Genomic DNA, 17636 nt, shown 5'->3' with positions numbered 1-17636 from the left:
TCCAGGCTAACCTGAGCTACCAGGCCAACCTGAGCTACTGAGTGAGACACTTGTCTCAAGATAATAATAATAATAATAATAATAATAATAATAATAATAATAATAATAATAATAATAATAATAGGCTAGAGAAATGCTTAGTGGTTAAGAGCTCCTGCAGAAGACCAAGCATCTATGTGATGGCTCACAATCATCTCTAACTCCAGTTCCAAAGGATCCAACACCTCTTCTGGCCTCCACAGACATTCTATCCACATGGTACACTCACATGCCTGCAGAGAGAATGCTTGTACACATAAAATAAAAAATAAAATAAAATTAATTAATTCATCTTTAAAATAATAAATATTTTATTTTATTTATTTATCTTTTTAAATATGGAACGCTTCATGAATTTGCATGTCATCCTTGCGCAGGGGCCATGCTAATCTTCTCTGTATCGCTCCAATTTTAGTATATGTGCTGCTGAAGCGAGCACTAAAATAATAAAAATTTTAAATAAAAATTTAAAACTTTCGCCGGGAGGTGGTAGCGCACGCCTTTAATCCCAGCACTTGGGAGGCAGAGGCAGGCGGATTTCTGAGTTCGAGGCTAGCGTGGTCTACAGAGTGAGTTCCAGGACAACCAGGGCTACTCAGAGAAAACCTGTCTCGAAAAACAAAAAAACAAAATGAACAAAAAAATTTAAAACTTTCAACAAGCCAGTTTACGTGCCTATAATCTTTAACTCAAGCAGGAGGATCAAAGAATGGAAGGTTAGCCTCAGCTACGAAGGGAGAGTGTATCTAGCCTGGGTTACTTGAGGAGGGGAAAGGAGAGGGAGAGGGAGCTTGATGACCTTTTCCCTTCCTCCTCCCACAGGACATACTTTGCTCCGGAATATCAGCGAGGATCCTCCAAGTCCCACCAACTACTCTTTGGTGTCCTTCCCAGAGAGAACTGTGCAGGCACTGCCCACCATGAAGTGGCTGTTGTTAAGTTACTATGGATACTCAGGGCTGCTTAAACCACAATGGTTGCACTGCTGGTAGGTAAAACAGATGTGGACATTCTCACCATCTAGTGTAGACACTGAATAAAATCTGCATCCTGGGAGATTTAGGAGTGCTTCAGGGCTGGGCAGTGGTGGTGCACGCCTTTAATCCCAGCACTTGGGAGGCAGAGGCAGGTGGAGTTGAGTTCGAGGCCAGCCTAGTCTACAGAGTGAGTTCCAGGACAAAAGAAGTGCTTTAGAGCAAAGGTCAAGTCTTATTCATGTTTTTAATTTCAAAGCCATGACTGTACCTGATACCTAGAAGGACTTCAAATATATTTGTGAAGGAATTGTTGTTAACCTCAGAGACTATGGTGACCACAGAGTGAACGGATGGTTTGAGGCAGCTGCTCTCAGGGGATGCCCTGCAGATGAACAGCATCTATCTAATTTCACCTAGGTATCTACTAGAGATGCAGACCTCTGGGGACAGTAAAATGGCTTAGTGGAAAAGGATGCTTGCCGCTAAGCCTAAAGCCCTGTGTTCAGTCCCCCACTTACATGAAGAAGAAGAGCACCAAGTCCCACAAGTTGTCCTTTGACACACACATATGCACACAAAAATAAGTAAATGTAAAAAAAATAAGTAACCCTCCAGACAAATGCCATGGCATGTGCATCCGCATACCCCCAATAAATAAGTGTAGAAAGTTGTGCAAACTTACAGCACTGTAATGGTAGGCCAGGCTTGTGGTGCTTCCCAGCGCTCCGGAGGCAGAAGCAGGCAGATCTCCATGAGTTTGAGACCAGCGTACTCTATAGAGTGGGTTCTAGGACAGTCAGAGCTATGCAGAGAGATCCTGTCTCAGAAAAGAACAAAGAACAAAACAAACAAACAAAACAACCGAACAACTCCCATAGCTGTGAAGAGACAGGTTAGAAATGGAGCAAGCTTTCCAGGTGACTCCTACACTCACCAGCGCTTGAGAACCAGTGGTGCAGGTCTTGGGTTCCGTTTCTGGTTTAGCCCAACAGCTTTCTCATCAACCACAGCTGAATTCCTAAATCCCTCAAAATTCATTCTCCACCAAGCATAACAAGGAGTTTGGATGGATGCCTAAGGGCCCGACTGGTCTAAAGGTCTATGAAAGACCAGAGGCATTATGAAAAGTGACTAACTGGTCCCCTGAGTAGATTCATTCATTTAACCCACACGTATTTACAAACCTACAAACCTAGCTGTGTTCTGTGCATGGAATCAATTCATAACAGAAAATTCCTTTTTAATTAAAAAACAACAGCAGTGTTTCTGGCGACAAAATTTACCTGCCCTTTGTCCACAAGATTCTCCTCCTGCATCTATTGAACTGGAAAGCTTTGAGGCTGACCCAGACGATCCTGATCACCTGTTCCTCTCAGTCCTCAGAGACTTTAATTTGTAAGCACCTTTGCGTTTGCTGAAGGGGCTTTGGGACCGAGGAGTCAGAAGACAAGCCTGTAATCCTAAATGTAATTGCCAATCACATTAGAATGCTTCTAGCTCTGTTATATCACCACAGCACAGCGTGTTATTTTTTCTTTTTGTTTGCTAGCTTCCTGTCTCTTGTTTTTTGTTATTAGCTTTTCTAGAAAATTTAATTCCATCTAATCTGTTCATTCATGGATTGTTGCTTTAACCTGATTCCCTCTTTTACTCAACTCCCTGCACCCCAGCACGCAGACTCAGGGACCTGAGTGGGTTTGCTACAGGAACATTCTAAAGGAGTGAGTTTAAATACCTAAGTTAAGAACTTTTAAGAAAGGATAAACAAAAAGTCGCCACACTGGAACACTTTGGTCTGACATTCACGTTTCACTGCTTTGCAAGGACAGGAGATGGCGCCAAGCCGCAGCGGAATGTCTTGGGTTTGGTGGTCTTTGGGCCAGGTGCAGGGCGAGAAGAGGAGCGAGAAGAGCCATAAGGAAATAAAAGAGTTTGAGAAGAAACTACTCGGAGGAGGTCTCAACCAGTCACCTTTTCTTTTTTCTTCCCCTTTCCTTTCCCTTTTCACATAGCAGCCACTTTGCACCTACTCCAAATCAACACAGCTAGAAAGCAATGACTGAAGTGTTCACAGTATCCAAACAAAATCTCCTCCCCCCCGCCCGTATGTCTCTCTTTCATCTCTCTCTGTCTGTCTCTCTGTGTGTCTGTCTCTGTCTGTCTGTCTCTGTCTGTCTGTCTCTCTGTCTCTCTCTGTCTCTCTCTGTCTCTGTCTCTCTCTCCTCTCCTCCTCTCTCTCTCTCTCTCTCTCTCTCTCTCTCTCTCTCTCTCTCTCTCTCTCTCTCTCTCTCTCGTTTTGTTCTTTTGGAGGGAATCGGAATTCCCGGAGGGGCTGCTTGTTCCAGAGCCTAAGTGTTGACTTGGGACTAAAAGACTTTTTTTTAAAAAAGATATATATATTTTTAATGATTTTATTTTATGTGCATTGGCGATTTTGCCTGCATGTATGTCTGTGTGAGAATATCCGAACTGGAGTTACAGACAGTTGTGAGTTGCCATGTGTGTGCTGGGAATTGAACCTATTCCTTTGGAAAAGCAGAGAGAGCCCTTAACCCCCTTAATCACTGAGCCATCTCTCCACCACCAGGGTTAAGACTTCTTGGAAGCAATATTCAATAGTATAGGCAAAGTCCCCAAACCGTCACCACCAAGTGCTGTCCCGAAGGAATCCCAAGTTTTAAAAATTCGTAGAGAAGCCAGGAGGTGGCGCCAGGCGGGACGCACTTCCAGGGAGGCTAAATGTCGGTCGCAGATGCTCCAGGAGAGCTCTTGTCCTGACAGGGGTTATTCTATCCAAACCTCCTCTTTCCTACTTTGTGAAATATGTGTCAGTTCTCCTTCCTCCCCGCCCCACCCCCTTTTAACTTTCCGAATTTCAAAGAAACCTTAACTTGCATTTACATCTTTTATTCTTCCTAGATGGGATTGGATAGGGCTTTGGAAGAACTTTAAGACGGAAACTTTCTTAGGGGATGAAGTATTCGCAAAGCGATAAAAAAAATATATATATATATATTATTTTTTTTTCTAATTTAAAAAAAAAAATCCTTACTCTGAAGCTCAATCATGGGACAGAAAAGCGCTCTGAGCTCCTGTCTCCGCAGGAGTGATGACCCAGCACATGCATTATTCTGTTCATTTGGCTTTTATCCCGTGCCCTTGTTTGGCTTCTGCTCCTTTGTTTTGACTATTTATTGCTACTTGTTAGGAGTAAGGAGGGCAGAAAGACCTCATAGAGGTGTACGCATGCCCTGGACCAGTAAGTGAAGGTTATGGAGGAGAGATTTCACCATCTAGCTTGAAATTATCTGTGGTCTTCACACTCACTAATGAGAGACTTAGGATGTACATTCCGATCGGGATTTCTAGTCCCGTGGGGGAGCGCACAGCGGCTCGCATTCCTGAGACGCCACGCAGCCTCCATGCTCCACTAGCTAACTCAGCTCCACCATAGCAGGTTTCACTCGGTTCCACTGGACCTGCCTGGACCCTTTGTTAGGTGGGCGGGAAGCCCCTGGACCCCTCACCCACCTGGTCACATGGCCTTGCTATGGCCCCTCCCCTCTCCTTCTTTGGAGTCCGCCTTTTTCTCATGGTGACAGTAATTGTTTCTACAGTCACCCATCACTCCTCCTGCCCCGGCCTCTCTGCTAGGGGTCAGTGTCCTCTTCAGTGACAAAAGGCGCCCTAGATCTGGGCTCCCTGGGGAGGGAGGTGTCTGGGTCTGTTAGTTAGAATGCTGTCTCTCCCTGGTGCTGTGACAACCCCTCCCCCGCTGTGCACACAAATGGGCTTTATCCGGCAAACAAAACCGCACCCCCACCCCAGGCTACACAGGCACGTGGACCTAAGCCTCACCAAGGGAAGGGGGTGGTGACAGGCGCCAGAGAAAGACAGCGCGGAAGACAAATATTCTCCTCGCCCCACTTGTTGCTCTCCACAATTCAGATTTTAAACTTTAGCTTTCCACTCCCCACCTGCGCCCCGAGCCTCCAACTTCTGTTCTCCTATCTCCCGAATCTGAATTCTTTCTGGTTCCAACCAGCTTAACTTCTCTTGGTTTCAGAAACAGGTTCCCCATCAACTGATCCAAAACCACCCAGGGATGTGCTCCTCAGGCAGGCGAATGAGAACACCGTGTCCTGGGAGGGAGAGGTGCGAACCCCCCCTTCCCTGACCTAGAGTTCCAGGGGACACCCATATGAGCAGCAGTGTAAATAGCAAGGGAAGAGCTCACTCCAGCTGGGGTCCTGAGCCAAGGCCAGAGCGCTGGGCTCTGCAGGGCCATCCTGCATGCCTAATCCGCTATTTAAGGAGCTGCTCGCCTGCAGCCCAGGCACCACCCCCCTCCTCACGTACACCGGTTCCGAGCCACCTTAAAAGCGGGAGGCAACTGTGAAGTTGCTAGCCAGTAAGTGGTGTGGAGACTACGAAGGGACATCCATAGAGGGCAGAAAGGAAGAGAGAGAGAAAGACATTTATCCTGGGATCCAGAAGTTCGTGTTAACCTGTGGAAAATCAAATCCTTGGAAGTCTGCAGAGACAGAGACAAGAAGAAAAGAGATAGGACGCCAGAAACTCCTCTCTCTCCCTCTCCACCTCTCTCTTCTAGCCCCCAAACTCCTGGTCCCTTGTGCCCCATTGTGGGGATAATATGCTGTTCTTCGCTCTCCTGTTAAAGGTGACTTGGATCCTGGCTGCAGATGGGGGTAGGTACAACTGGGTCTGTGCTAATGTCCACCCGTAGCCATGTGTACTTAAGTGGGGGAGGAGAGGTTTCAGAAAGGGACGCCTAGGGGCTGGGGGAAAAGGCATGGGGATCTGGAGGAGATCCTTTCCATTCTTTTTCTTTTCCTCTCTAGCTCAGCTATTACTGCTATCTCTGCGGCAGGGAGAGCTAGCGGGAGGCCAGCGTGTGAGTGCTCACAAGTGTAGGAAACTCGGCCAGCTACGGTTCTCCGAGCCACTTTCCCCACTGCCCTAGTCCCAGGCAGCCCTCCTGCCCTTCTTTGTTTACGCACTCTGCTGGTTAGGGAGAGCAGGGGTGGGAAGAGACACGTGCTACAGTCCTGCCCAACTCAGACCCCGACTCCCAGCTGATCAAAGGATAATCCCATTACCTGCCAAGGTGCACCGAGCAGTTGGTCCATTTCCCTGAAAGTAGCACAACTAAACGTTTGCTCAGCTCTTTTCAGAGTACAAAGGACTTTCAGGAGGAGGAGAGAGGTAGGGAGACATTTGGGAAAATAAGCTAAGTTGTTCTTGGAGTCCAGGAACGCCTGAAGGATTCCCACCTCTTTTTTGTTATTATTTTTATTTACTTTTTTTTTTTTTGAGACAAGGTTTCACATGGCAGACTTGTCTCATACTCCTTGTGTAGCAGAGGTTAGACCTGCTTGCCTCTGTCTCCCTCTGCATCACCATACCTGGTTTCTACACCCTGTTTTTGTATTTCCCAGGCCTCATTCTGTATCCAGCACATAGTAGGTGAGGGGTTAAAGTTTGCTGGAAGAACGAAGTGAGGAGAGGATTTATGTAGAAAGCAAGAGGAAGATGGGACCAAGGGATCCAAATGAAAATGAAGAGTCACAAATCTCTTCTGATAAGAAACAGTTTGGAAAGAGGAAAAAGGTATTAGAATGAGCTCAAGAGCATTTCACAGGAAGGGCAGGGCACCCTCACAAAAGCCAGAGAACTCTAGTTGTTGGGGTATCCCACAGAGATAGTGAGTGGGTGGGTTCGAGGAAGGGCTACTTGCAAAGTTGCTTGAGCTGGGGAATGGACCAGTGTGAGCAGTTTTAGGAATAACAGTGAGATGGGCATTGGACCACACGCTTGCAACCCCAGCTCTCAGGAGGCTGAGGCAGGATTGCCACAAGTTTGAGGTCAGCCTGAACCACACTATGAATACAGGGCCAGTATAGACTACATAGTAAAATCATGTTTCAAACAAAATAAATAAAGGACTAATAAAGGGGAAAAGGAACAGGATTTTTTCCCCCAGTTTCTAGATTTAAATAGTACAAGTCAATCTGCAAGAAGACTTCCCGTTCTCCTTGAGGCAGGTTAGCCATGGGGGGTGACGGGGATCCACAGACCCCCAGCGTTTTGACCAGAGACAGAACTGCATGAGATCCTGGCATGTGACCCGGCTGGCAGCTCTCCTCTCTACACACAATGCTTCACTTTCATCCTGTCCTTGCCAGCCTGGCTGCCTGTGCCCACCCACCACCCTCAACCTAGAATAGGCCCTACCCTGACTCCTGCTTTTCTTGAGCCATCTGAGCCTGCAGGAGCAGAGGTTCATGATGGGAGTGACCGAAGCTAGTGAGAGCAGAAAGAAAGAACTAAAACTTCCACTGAAGGTGCTGGGCCTTTGTCCACGCAGCAACGCACCAAGGCTATGGGCTAAGCCCTTCTGGCTTCAGCAGTACTGCCACACACTGAACTTTCCTACTCGTCCTCTTCAGGTCTATGCTTCCAAGCCCTCTACCCACACCCTTGCTTTACCCCACCCCAACCTTCTAAGTGTTACACTGACTTGGCTCCAGATGGAAAAAAGTAAGGGTTGGGCCGCCTGCACATTTGGATCCAGGTTAATTTTAGTCTCTGGGCTTTATCTCTTTTCCTTGCTCCTCCCTCTCTACTCATTAACCACAAGTGCAGCCTGGCTAGTTATTTTAAATAGGACCCCCGACCTTTCCACAAAGGTATCCAGTTTCAGTACTTCACTTGGGAAGCGCTGGAGTGGAGGTGGAAAAGGAGGAGGTGCCTGCTGGAGGGAGAGCCAAGGCCAGGACACTGCTCCAGGCTGCTCTGGCCACAGCCCAAATCACTCTTACAGGTCACCACTGGACATATGAAGGTGAGATTGGAACTGCAGATGGACTGGCACTCCTTTCACTCTGGAACCCCCTCACCTGGCACGAAGACTTGTCCTGGGGGAGGGGAAGGTCTTTTTCTCAGCTTCACCCACTAGCTCCTCTTTTCCTCGCTACACATACCCCGAGGCTTACACAAGTGGCTGCTAGACCCTGCTGTAATCATTAAATCCCACGTCTCCTGATTCAGCAAAAAAGCCAATGTGTCCTCCGTAAATCCGTGTGGAAATGAAGAAAACTGGGCGGGGAGAGGCACAATGAGCCCGGCTGTCATTCTTCTGGCTCTCTTTCTCCTAAACAGTCCTACCCCCAACCTGCCTCTGGAACTAGACAGAGCCTGAGGTCGGGAGGAAAAGGCTGGCTCAGGATACTGTGACTCTAAGGACAGTGGAACCCAATCCCTCTGAACTTCTGACTAATGACCTATCTGGAGTCAAAGCAAGGTCCAGTGTGAGAGTAAAAAGTGAATGACAGAAAGGATATCCGAACCCCAAGAATACCTGATAGGGTACCCCAAAGATACTCCATCTGTTTAGGCCATTTGTCCTCTCTGATTCGACTTCTGCAAGAATTCAGGCTTTCTGTCTATTTCCTCTTTCCCTCATTCAGCATCATTGTTCTGAAACTACAGGTGAGTGAAAGCCACTGCTCTCCCACTTAGAGTAGTGAACTGTCACCCTGTGCAGACTTCCGCCTCACCCAGCCCTACCCAACTATGTGGGACTTCTACTGTAACATGGGATCGGGGGCTACTTAAAGGGTGGCTGGGGCTGTAGGACTGGACAAATGTCCGTGGTAACTTACCCCTCCACCAGGCCCACACGGTCAGGACCATTGGCCAACCTCTTATCCTGAGTGTGGAGGCAATGCCCAGTCACCCATCGATATCCAGACAGACAGTGTGATATTTGACCCCAATCTGCCTGCTATACAGCCCCACGGATATGACCAGCTTGGTACTGAGCCTTTGGATCTACACAATAATGGCCATACAGGTAAAAGACTGAGCTTCAAATAGCTGCAAGTTCCAGCTTAACTGTTCTTAAAGAGTCGGGAGAAGCCAAGTGGTGGTGGCACATGCCTTAGTCCCAACACTTGGGAGGCAGAAGCAGGTAGATATCTGAGTTCAAGGCCAGGCTGATCTACAAATTAACTTCTAGGAAAGCCAAAGATACAAAGGAAAACCCTATCTTGAAAAATACAAAAACAAACCAACAAGCCAGGGGAAACAGAGTTCTAACTTATAAAATGTCAGAACTACCCATTAATGAATGTGGACCTTGGAATGAGGTTTAGAGCTGGCCATGGTGGCACACTCAAAAGGCAGAGAGGCAGGTGGATCTCTGAGTTTGAGGCCAGCCTGGTCTACAGAGTGAATTCCAGGACAGCCAGAGCTACGGCCTGTGTACAGAGGAACTCTGTCTCAAAACAATCAGGTTCTTGCTCCTGCAGGTAAGGCAGGATTGGATGTCTACGATCAAGTTCAGTGTGCAAGTAGTGTCACAGCACTGACTTAATCATCAGCAGAGAGGTTCCCTTGCTAGAGAGGACCCGGGCAATTCTGGGCAGAAGAAGGAAGAAGAGAACCAAGTATCCCAAGTGGTGGCAAGCTGGGGTGGGAAATGTCCATCCCTCTGCCAATCCCAGCCTGCTCTTTTCCCACAGTGCAGCTCTCCCTGCCCCCAAGCCTGCACCTGGGTGGACTGCCCAGAAAATACACAGCAGCCCAGCTCCACCTGCACTGGGGTCAGAAAGGATCCCTGGAGGGATCAGAGCACCAGATCGACAGTGAAGCCACAGCTGCAGAGGTACCGGGGAACTTGGACTAGGACACAGATACATGGCTCCATCCAGGGGAGCTTGGCGAGAGGATGTATCCAAGCCCGTGAAAAATCCTAATGAAGAGATAAGACAAAGCTTTGGGGGTCAGAAACTTAGATTGGGCAGCTGAGGGTGTGACTAAAATCAGAGCCTCGGAGGGAATGAAGAAACATTAGGTAACTCGGTTTCCTTCTGGCTTCCTCCAGCTCCACGTGGTCCACTATGACTCGGAATCCTATGGCAGCTTGGGTGAGGCAGCTCAGAAGCCTCAGGGCCTGGCTGTCCTGGGCATCCTAATTGAGGTCAGCAACCCCTAGCCCCTCTCAGGTCTCTAGCCCTTTATTGACACCCTTAGGCCTATCTGACTACTGGCCTAAGTTTACCCCAGTAATTGCTCCAAACACACGCATCTAAAGTACATTCCCTTTACAGGCGGGTGAGACTGAGAACCCAGCTTATGATCACATTCTGAGTCATCTGCATGAAATAAGATACAAAGGTAAGCCCTAAAAACCTACAGGAAGAATTCAACGGCAGGGAAACTTTCAAGCCCTGACCTGAGCAGCTCGGAAGGGGGCAGTGTTAAGTAAGCAGTGGATTCTGCTTAGAGGAATCCTGTCCTGGAAGGCTGACCCTCCCTCTGTCCTCCCCAGATCAGAAGACCTCCGTGCCTCCCTTTAACGTCAGAGAGCTGTTCCCCCAACAGCTGGAGCAATTCTTCCGATACAATGGCTCACTCACAACTCCCCCCTGCTACCAGAGTGTACTCTGGACAGTGTTCAACAGAAGGGCCCAGATTTCAATGGGACAGGTGAGTGGTGGAGAGAGATGAATACCCACTTTGACCTCAGACCCTTGCCAATGCCCTGGGGTGATTTCTCACTTCTGCTCCCCAGTTAGAGAAGCTCCAGGAGACATTGTCCTCTTCAGAAGAGGACCCATCTGAGCCCCTCGTACAGAACTACAGAGTCCCCCAGCCTCTCAACCAGAGGACCGTCTTTGCTTCATTCATCCAAGGTGACTGACAGGGCTCAGAGGAGATGGGAAACTGGAGGGCTCAAAGGCATGAAATAGTGAGCCCCTGGGAAGGAAAAGGTTGAGGGGAAAGGGTTCCTAGTGCATGCCTGGACTGGGAATCACCCCAAGCAAAGGATGTACCCAGGTGTGGAAGCAGAGCTCCCAGACGGAATGTTCTGAAACTCCTCTAACCCAAGTTTTCTTCCCCTGCAGCGGGACCACTGTATACCACAGGTAAGATGGCCCTACGTGGCAATACGAGGTACACCCCAGCAAACGTGGAAAGCCTCAGGACTTGTTAGACTGAGCTGACCTCCTTGTCTCCCTCAGGAGAGATGCTGGGTCTAGGAGTGGGAATCTTGGCTGGATGTCTCTGCCTTCTGTTGGCTATTTATTTCATCGCTCAGAAAATTAGGTGAGACCCTACTTAATATTCCTGCAGTATTTATTTTCTACTAAAAAGCATTCTCAGAGGTTGGGTGGTGGTGGCGCACACTTTTAATCCCAGCACTCAATGGCGGACCTCTGAGTTCACGGCCAGCCTGCTCTATAGAGTTTGTTCCAGGGTAGCCAGGGTACACAGAGAAGCCCTGTCTCAAAAAAAAACAAAAAAAAACAAAAACAAAAAAAAAACAAAACAAACAAAAAGAAACAAAACCAACCCAAGAAACAAAAAAGGATTCTCAGCCAGGCATTGTAGTGCATAACTTTAATCCCAACGCTTGGGAGTTGAATGCAGGATGATCTCTGTGTGTTCAAGGCCAGCCTGATCTACATAGTGAGATAACCCAGTCTCCCCGCCCCCCCCCAACAAAATTCTCTGGGGCTGTAGCTCAGTTGGCGGAGTGCTTGTTGGGCATGCCCAAGCCCTGGGTTTGATCCCTAGCACCACATTAAACCTGGCCTACTGGCACATACTTGTAATCCCAATGCTCAGGAGGTGGGGGGAAGAAAACATTTAAGGTCATGATTATATACTTATTGAGTTCTTTAAAAAAATAATAGTATATTTCCTATTCTATGCCTACTCTCACTTAGGACACTAGTCACTCCCATGAACCATTAATCCCCTTTCCAGGAAGAAGCAGCTCGGAAACAGGAAAAGCGTGGTTTTCACCTCTGCTCGGGCTGCCACAGAGGCATGAACTGTCTCAAGATGCTGGGGATGCCTTCCTCTCATCCTGTCAGGGAGCCTAAGAGGGCGCAGGCACTGGACCACCAGTTGCAGACATGTCCTTCTAGATACCACCTCTCTACACACATATACCAGAGTAGCAAGGACCCCAGCTCTTCTTCAAGGAAGGGTTGGGCCTTTGGCCTTTCAAAGCTGTAGATGAGATCCCTGTTTTAGTGTTTAGCTATGAAGAAGCTGAGGGTAAGCTCTGCCATTCCTCATCTCACACCGCCATGCTCCCTCCCCCAGATCACGTTGTTGTTTTTTTCCTCTAGGAAAAAAGGGCTGCTGCTGTTATTTTAATTATTTTTTGCTCAATATATTTGAAAATTAAAAGTTTTTGACCTTAATTCTGGACTGTTTTTTTTTTTTTTTTTTTTTTTTTTTTTTTTGTGGCTTTCAAGGGTGGGAAGAGTTCATCTGTTCTTTGAGTGGTAGAGATAGACATGGGGGGTGGGGGGTACTTAACTCCTTGTATCCTATTCTTGGACAAGGGAGAGCTACTTCTGGGAAGTTAACTTCCACAAGTTACACCACCAACGATGCTTCTGTCATCACACCAATGGTGAACACAGGGCGCTAGGCTAGGAAGGATGGACCTGAGCCACCTGGAGCTGGAAATCTCAATCCACTATCCCCTCTTAAAGCCAAGTTCCCCCACAATTATAAAGTCCTTTTTATTAGTCAAAATCACAATCACCTTGATTAAAAGGATGGAATATCCCACCCTCAGCAGAAAAACAATACAGTGATAGAAAACCTCCCCAGCCCTCCCACATCCCAATTAAAAACTAGAAAAAATGTCTGCCCTCTGGGCCTGCGATGCCATGGTAGTCTGACTCCTCCGGGGCACTGCCACAGAGTGGGCCGACCCCCACAGCACCCTCCACTTCACCTTGGGGAAAGGAGGGGTGCTGATGGTCATGGACGTTAAGATACGAGTTCCAGTGGTACCAGTTCCCAAACATGCACTTCCTTCCTTTTCCCCAGGGCCTGGGACCAAAGGGAAAACAGGATAGAAATGAGCCACGATCAGCAGATTCAGGAGCAAAAACACAGCCTATGGAGGTTAAGGAGGCTCCCGGCATACCTCCTCCCTCTCCCCACTTAAAAAAAGGCATTTTGGGGGTCTTTATCATACCAAAAAATGGTTCCTTTCAGACCTGAGAAAAACCAAGATGTCCAGTCTGGGCAGGAGACTCTGAACTGAACTCATCTACCCTTGAGCCTTCAGTAACTTCATCTCCAGGGCCATGGCTAAGCTAGGTCCCTTTTCTTGACAACCTGCACTGTCCAGAACTGGAGATGGAGAAATACGGGACGAGGAGATCGGGAGGGCACCCCAGGCCCAGGGGTCCCCCCCATGTTCCCTCAGTCCTCGGGTGGGATGCGCAGGGCAGAGTACACCATCACCCGACTGTCCTCCTGCCGGCGGCCTGCAGAGGGGAAGCGGGGTGAGTCATGGGCAGGGTGAGGGCAGAGCACTGACACATGGGGAGACCTGGACAACAAGGGGGTCCCCAGGTGGTGGGGAGAGATGCAGATTCAAACCCACCAGTCCCTGACTGGCTGCACCCAGCCTGCTCCTGAGAAAGCTTAGAGACTACAGGTCACAAATGGACAACGCCAAACCCGGAAGGAAGCGGGACACATCAGCGAGGAGACGGAGGATGAGGGCAAAGGACCCGGGCTGGGACTGGGTTCAGTCATGGGCAGTGGACAGGCAGATGGGATCTGTCGGGCGATCAGTCCAGGTAGTCAGTCCTTACACGAAAGGCTGCGCTGGATACTTCGGAGGGAGCCTCCGGCTGTGATGAACGCCCAGAGCCCCATGGAAACGGTGACTGCATAGATGGGCAGCAGGCTGGCCTCATACCAGGGGTTGAGGAATGTCTGAGAATGAGGACAGAAAAGAGGTTAGATTCTCCCCCGCAACTAACCGCAACATTCACCCTGGGCCTCTGACTCAACTTCCCCCAGATATCCAATTCAGACTCCTCTGTTTCCCTTCAAAGCACCAACACCTTATAGGTAAGGCAACTTTTGAGTTCAGATTCCCTCAAAGGTTTCAGCTCTCCCTATTCACCTCAGGCCTTCTGTGATAATCTGACTAAGCAATTCAAACTCTTCCCCAGAGCAGGTGATCTAACTGAAGCTGAGGTGGCAAAACTCAGGAGACTACCTTTCTGCCTCCACCCAAGGTAAGCTAAGACGATTCTTAGTACGTGAGAACGCATGCCCCATCCCACTCACCATTGAATGCTTTCTCCCTGACTCAGACCCCTATCTCCAACTCACCAGTCCCGATGTCAGAAGGTGACTCCCAACTACTAGGCCCAAAGCCCAGTACCGTCTCCTCTCACAGGCATCAAAGAACACAACTCCCCAAAAGGTATGGAGCAGGATAATGGCTGCTGTCAGAAAGGCTGCAGGGAGGGAGATGGGGAGGAGGTACATCCCTGATCGCCTCCCAGCCTCCTGATATGGTGAGCCAGAGGAGTCTCCCAGGGAAGGTCAATAAGTCTGGGCCAGGGAAAGATAGGGCATAAAGGCAAGGATGGAAGTAAGCCTTACCTGAAGTCAGGAAGTAATAGGGTGAGTCTCCATGGATCCCAACCACACCTGGCCCAAGTGCATCAGCCAAAATATTGATAACAGAGAAGACACCACTGATGATACCGAAGGACAGACCAGAAACTGGGGGGAGGGAGGGTCTCATCAACAGCCAGGATCACCAGAGCCTCAGTACCAGAACCTACTCCCCATGCCCAGGGAAAATTCTACCATACCTACTCTCCCTCCAGACCGCCTGTCCTTGGAAGTCAAGTATGAAGAAAAACACTTAACACATGTGGATGTTTAGATTACCCAGAAAGGGAGGAGGGGGTGTCCAACTCCCTCCTCTGGCCCCTCTCCTTTGGCTCACCATAGGCCATCTGTCGGATAGAGATGGGTGATCTTCCGTCCTCACTTAGTGATGCTAAGCCCTCATCTGCCTTCCTGGGAGATAAAAGGAAGGGCAGGGATGTTCCTTTTGTCTAATACCCTCCCTTTAATGCCCCTTACTCCAATACCTCCCAAGGGCTGGCCCACTTCCCACAATGCACACCACTGCCCCCTCTCCCTTCCAGATCACCCCTTCTCCTTACTTAAGGAGCTTGTAGTAAGCAAAACGGAACACTTCCTGGAGAAGGACAGAGACAGCAGCACCAAAAATCAGGAGGCCATACTGGAGCCGTGCATCTGATCGGTCTGTCACATGGACCAAGATGAACCAGACCACAGAGGCCAAGAGCAGGGAGACCAGCCAGAAAAAGGCTCTGAGAAAACACAAGGGCAATGAGAGAGGCAAAAATAGGAGCAGCTGGAAAAACCAAGGAGGGAACCAGCCAAGGACAGAATGTATGAAAAGTGGAAGTTAGACTTCCGGATGGTACGGGAGACAGGGACCAGATAGGATAAGTGTCTCCACCAACAGACTCATCTGTAGGAATCTGAAAGCAGTAGAAGGGGTAGAAATCTGGTTATCGTCTTCAGTGAGATGAGAGTCAAAGTGTGTGGGCATGAACGGACAGACAAGGTATCCATTCCAGGATCCTTGGCTGGCCGAGGTCAGCACAGCCCCCTGATTAATCTTGGCCTTGGGCCTTCTCTGACGTTGCCGGGAAGACTACAGGAAGAATCTGTGAAATCCCTGGAAGGCGGAAGCCGATTGTGGGAAATTCTCCTAGATCACGATTTGACCCCGTGTCCAACCTTTCCCGACTTCTGTCCCCCAACTCAGGCTCCCAAGCCTGCTCCAGTCCTTCCAACCCTTTCTACACCTTTTTCTCTACGTTCGGCCCCGTCTCCACCACTCGACACTCACCCCGCCACCAAGATGATAACCCGAAGCGGGTCTCCAGCTACAGTGATCAGGAAAAGGGCGAAAGCTGGGCCGAATGCGACGAAGGTGCATCCGAAAAACACAGCAGCCCCCATGACTGGGCAGCTGGGGGAGGGAGAGAACCCCGGCCAAGGGAGGCGAACGGGAGCAGCGCGCCGAGGGGGAGTCCGTGTGGGGCGACGGCGCAACCCCAAGAGGGGCGCGGTGCAATGTCACCCCCGGACCCCGGGGAAGGGGAAGGGGGGGTGTCGAAACCCCGGACGAAGGTCTGCCCGACCTCGTCTACGGAAGCCGAAGAGGGAACAACCCCCGGTCGTTGCCCCATGGCCACCTCCCATCTAATCCCCACCCCCGGAAGGCCAATGAATACTTCGTGGGGCGGAACTGCAGAGGCGGGGTCGTGGAAGCATGGCCTTCTGGGAGTTGTAGTCTCTCATCCTCGGAACCCTCCACTCGGTGATGGGAGTGGCTTCAGAAGAGTAGGCTGGGGGACTGGGCCCAATCAGAGCAAGGATTCCTGAGTTCGTTTGGCTTTTTAGTTTCCTTTCTTCATTCGGTAGAGAGAATGATAACCACCTTACCTATTAGTAGAGGAGCTTTGTCGGAGAAAGATCCTGTTTGAATCTATAGATAAATAAAAAAAAGCACAGGATAGAGGTTGTGGGAAGATAGGGACGGACATTGTTCTTAACTTGAATTAGAGGAAATGAGCCAGAGAAGCACCCTGAGAGATCAAAGTTGGGCTTAAAAGTTGGAACTCTCTGGGCAGCCTGGTATAGGATTTATGTCTCAAATGAAGCCTCCACTTGTATTCTGTAATGACAGAATGAGAAAAGCAAGAGGAGCTGGTAGAGACATATTAGGAAAATGTTTAGAAGGAATCCTGGAGTCACAAAGTAACTAAAGCAATGGGACTGAAGGGAAATGACACTCGCCCCCTCCATCCCGCCCCATGCCGAGCTGCTTGGTTCCTTTGATGTCATACTTCCTTTATTTATAGTCTGAAAAATAAATTCGAATGGTGTCTTTTCCTCGGGCTAGGAAGAGAGATTTCTTTCTTTCTTTCTTTCTTCCTTTTTTTAATTTTTAAAAAAGATTTATTTATTTATTTATTATAAGTACACTGTAGCTGTTTTCAGACACACCAGAAGAGGGCATCCGATCACATTACAGATGGTTGTGAGCCACCATGTGGTTTCTGGGATTTGAACTCAGGACCTTTGGAATTGTAGTTAGTGCTCTTAACTACTGAGCCATCTCTCCAGCCCCCTTTTTAAAAAGATTTTATTTTATTTATTTATTTTATGTGTATGAGTACACTGTAGCTGTACAGCTGGTCATGAGCCATCATGTGTGTGGCTGCTGGGAATTGAACTCAGGACCTCTGCCAGCCCCTTCGCTCCGGCCCCACTCACTCCGGCATAATTCACTGTAGCTGTCTTCAGACGAACCAGAAGAGGGCGTCTGATCTCTTTACGGGTGGTTGTGAGCCACCATGTGGTTGTTGGGATCCGAACTCAGGACCTTCAGAAGAGCAAGTCAGTGCTCTTACCCGCTGAGCCATCTCTCCAGCCCCGAGAGATTTCATATTAGCACGAATCATCATTTTTATGAGGATAGTTTGGTCTTTAGGAGGCTGCCGAACAAAAGAATCCTATTATGGGATCTGATGATTTTGATCATATATGAGAAAAATCGTTTTTGAGGATATACACAAAGCAATAACAAACGACAGAAAATTTTAAAAGATTTTTACCAGGCTTCCTGGAAGCTTTTGCAAAGAGTCACTAGGAGGGGAAGGGGACGGGGGTGGGGGATGGGGGGGAGTCACTAAGCACATC

At 48.8% G+C, this 17636-nt stretch overlaps 2 protein-coding genes, 1 long non-coding RNA gene and 1 other non-coding gene across 4 annotated transcripts; 2 read left to right on the top strand and 2 right to left on the bottom strand.

The window, feature by feature from the left end:
• Positions 1 to 371: 371 nt before the first annotated feature.
• LOC116094474 lies at positions 372 to 478 on the bottom strand. The gene has a single exon (XR_004120134.1). It is a non-coding gene; the product is annotated as a U6 spliceosomal RNA (small nuclear RNA).
• A 4902-nt stretch (positions 479 to 5380) lies between these two features.
• Ca14 (carbonic anhydrase 14) lies at positions 5381 to 12259 on the top strand. The gene is made up of 12 exons (XM_031374854.1): positions 5381 to 5725; positions 7861 to 7881; positions 8507 to 8528; positions 8713 to 8892; positions 9563 to 9705; positions 9925 to 10020; positions 10151 to 10217; positions 10372 to 10529; positions 10615 to 10735; positions 10949 to 10969; positions 11066 to 11150; positions 11814 to 12259. Exons 1-12 carry the CDS (start codon positions 5720 to 5722, stop codon positions 11878 to 11880), a joined length of 987 nt encoding a protein of 328 aa, XP_031230714.1. The 5' UTR covers positions 5381 to 5719; the 3' UTR covers positions 11881 to 12259.
• Positions 5591 to 8498, top strand: LOC116093435. The gene is made up of 2 exons (XR_004119713.1): positions 5591 to 5725; positions 7861 to 8498. It is a non-coding gene; the product is annotated as an uncharacterized LOC116093435 (long non-coding RNA).
• On the bottom strand, positions 11430 to 16140 carry Aph1a (aph-1 homolog A, gamma-secretase subunit). The gene is made up of 7 exons (XM_031374855.1): positions 15778 to 16140; positions 15059 to 15229; positions 14836 to 14909; positions 14484 to 14606; positions 14208 to 14335; positions 13679 to 13802; positions 11430 to 13345 (listed from the first exon to the last, which is right to left on the bottom strand). Exons 1-7 carry the CDS (start codon positions 15888 to 15890, stop codon positions 13281 to 13283), a joined length of 798 nt encoding a protein of 265 aa, XP_031230715.1. The 5' UTR covers positions 15891 to 16140; the 3' UTR covers positions 11430 to 13280.
• Positions 16141 to 17636: the final 1496 nt, after the last annotated feature.

Source organism: Mastomys coucha, unplaced genomic scaffold (assembly GCF_008632895.1).
Source record: "Mastomys coucha isolate ucsf_1 unplaced genomic scaffold, UCSF_Mcou_1 pScaffold16, whole genome shotgun sequence".
NCBI lineage: Eukaryota > Metazoa > Chordata > Mammalia > Rodentia > Muridae > Mastomys > Mastomys coucha.
Note: the sequence above shows the minus strand (reverse complement) of the source record. Positions and strands in the feature narration are given on the sequence as shown.

Coding starts and splice junctions, on each gene's coding strand:
- Aph1a (XM_031374855.1), bottom strand. CDS start 15,890: ATGGGGGCTGCTGTGTTTTTCGGATGCACCTTCGTCGCATTCGGCCCA. Junction 14,910..15,058: donor GCTTACTACAAGCTCCTTAA/GTAAGGAGAAGG, acceptor TTTATCTCCCAG/GAAGGCAGATGAGGGCTTAG. Junction 14,607..14,835: donor TATCCGACAGATGGCCTATG/GTGAGCCAAAGG, acceptor CCCTCCCCCCAG/TTTCTGGTCTGTCCTTCGGT.
- Ca14 (XM_031374854.1), top strand. Junction 8,529..8,712: donor TCATTGTTCTGAAACTACAG/GTGAGTGAAAGC, acceptor CCCCTCCACCAG/GCCCACACGGTCAGGACCAT. Junction 11,151..11,813: donor TTCATCGCTCAGAAAATTAG/GTGAGACCCTAC, acceptor TCCCCTTTCCAG/GAAGAAGCAGCTCGGAAACA.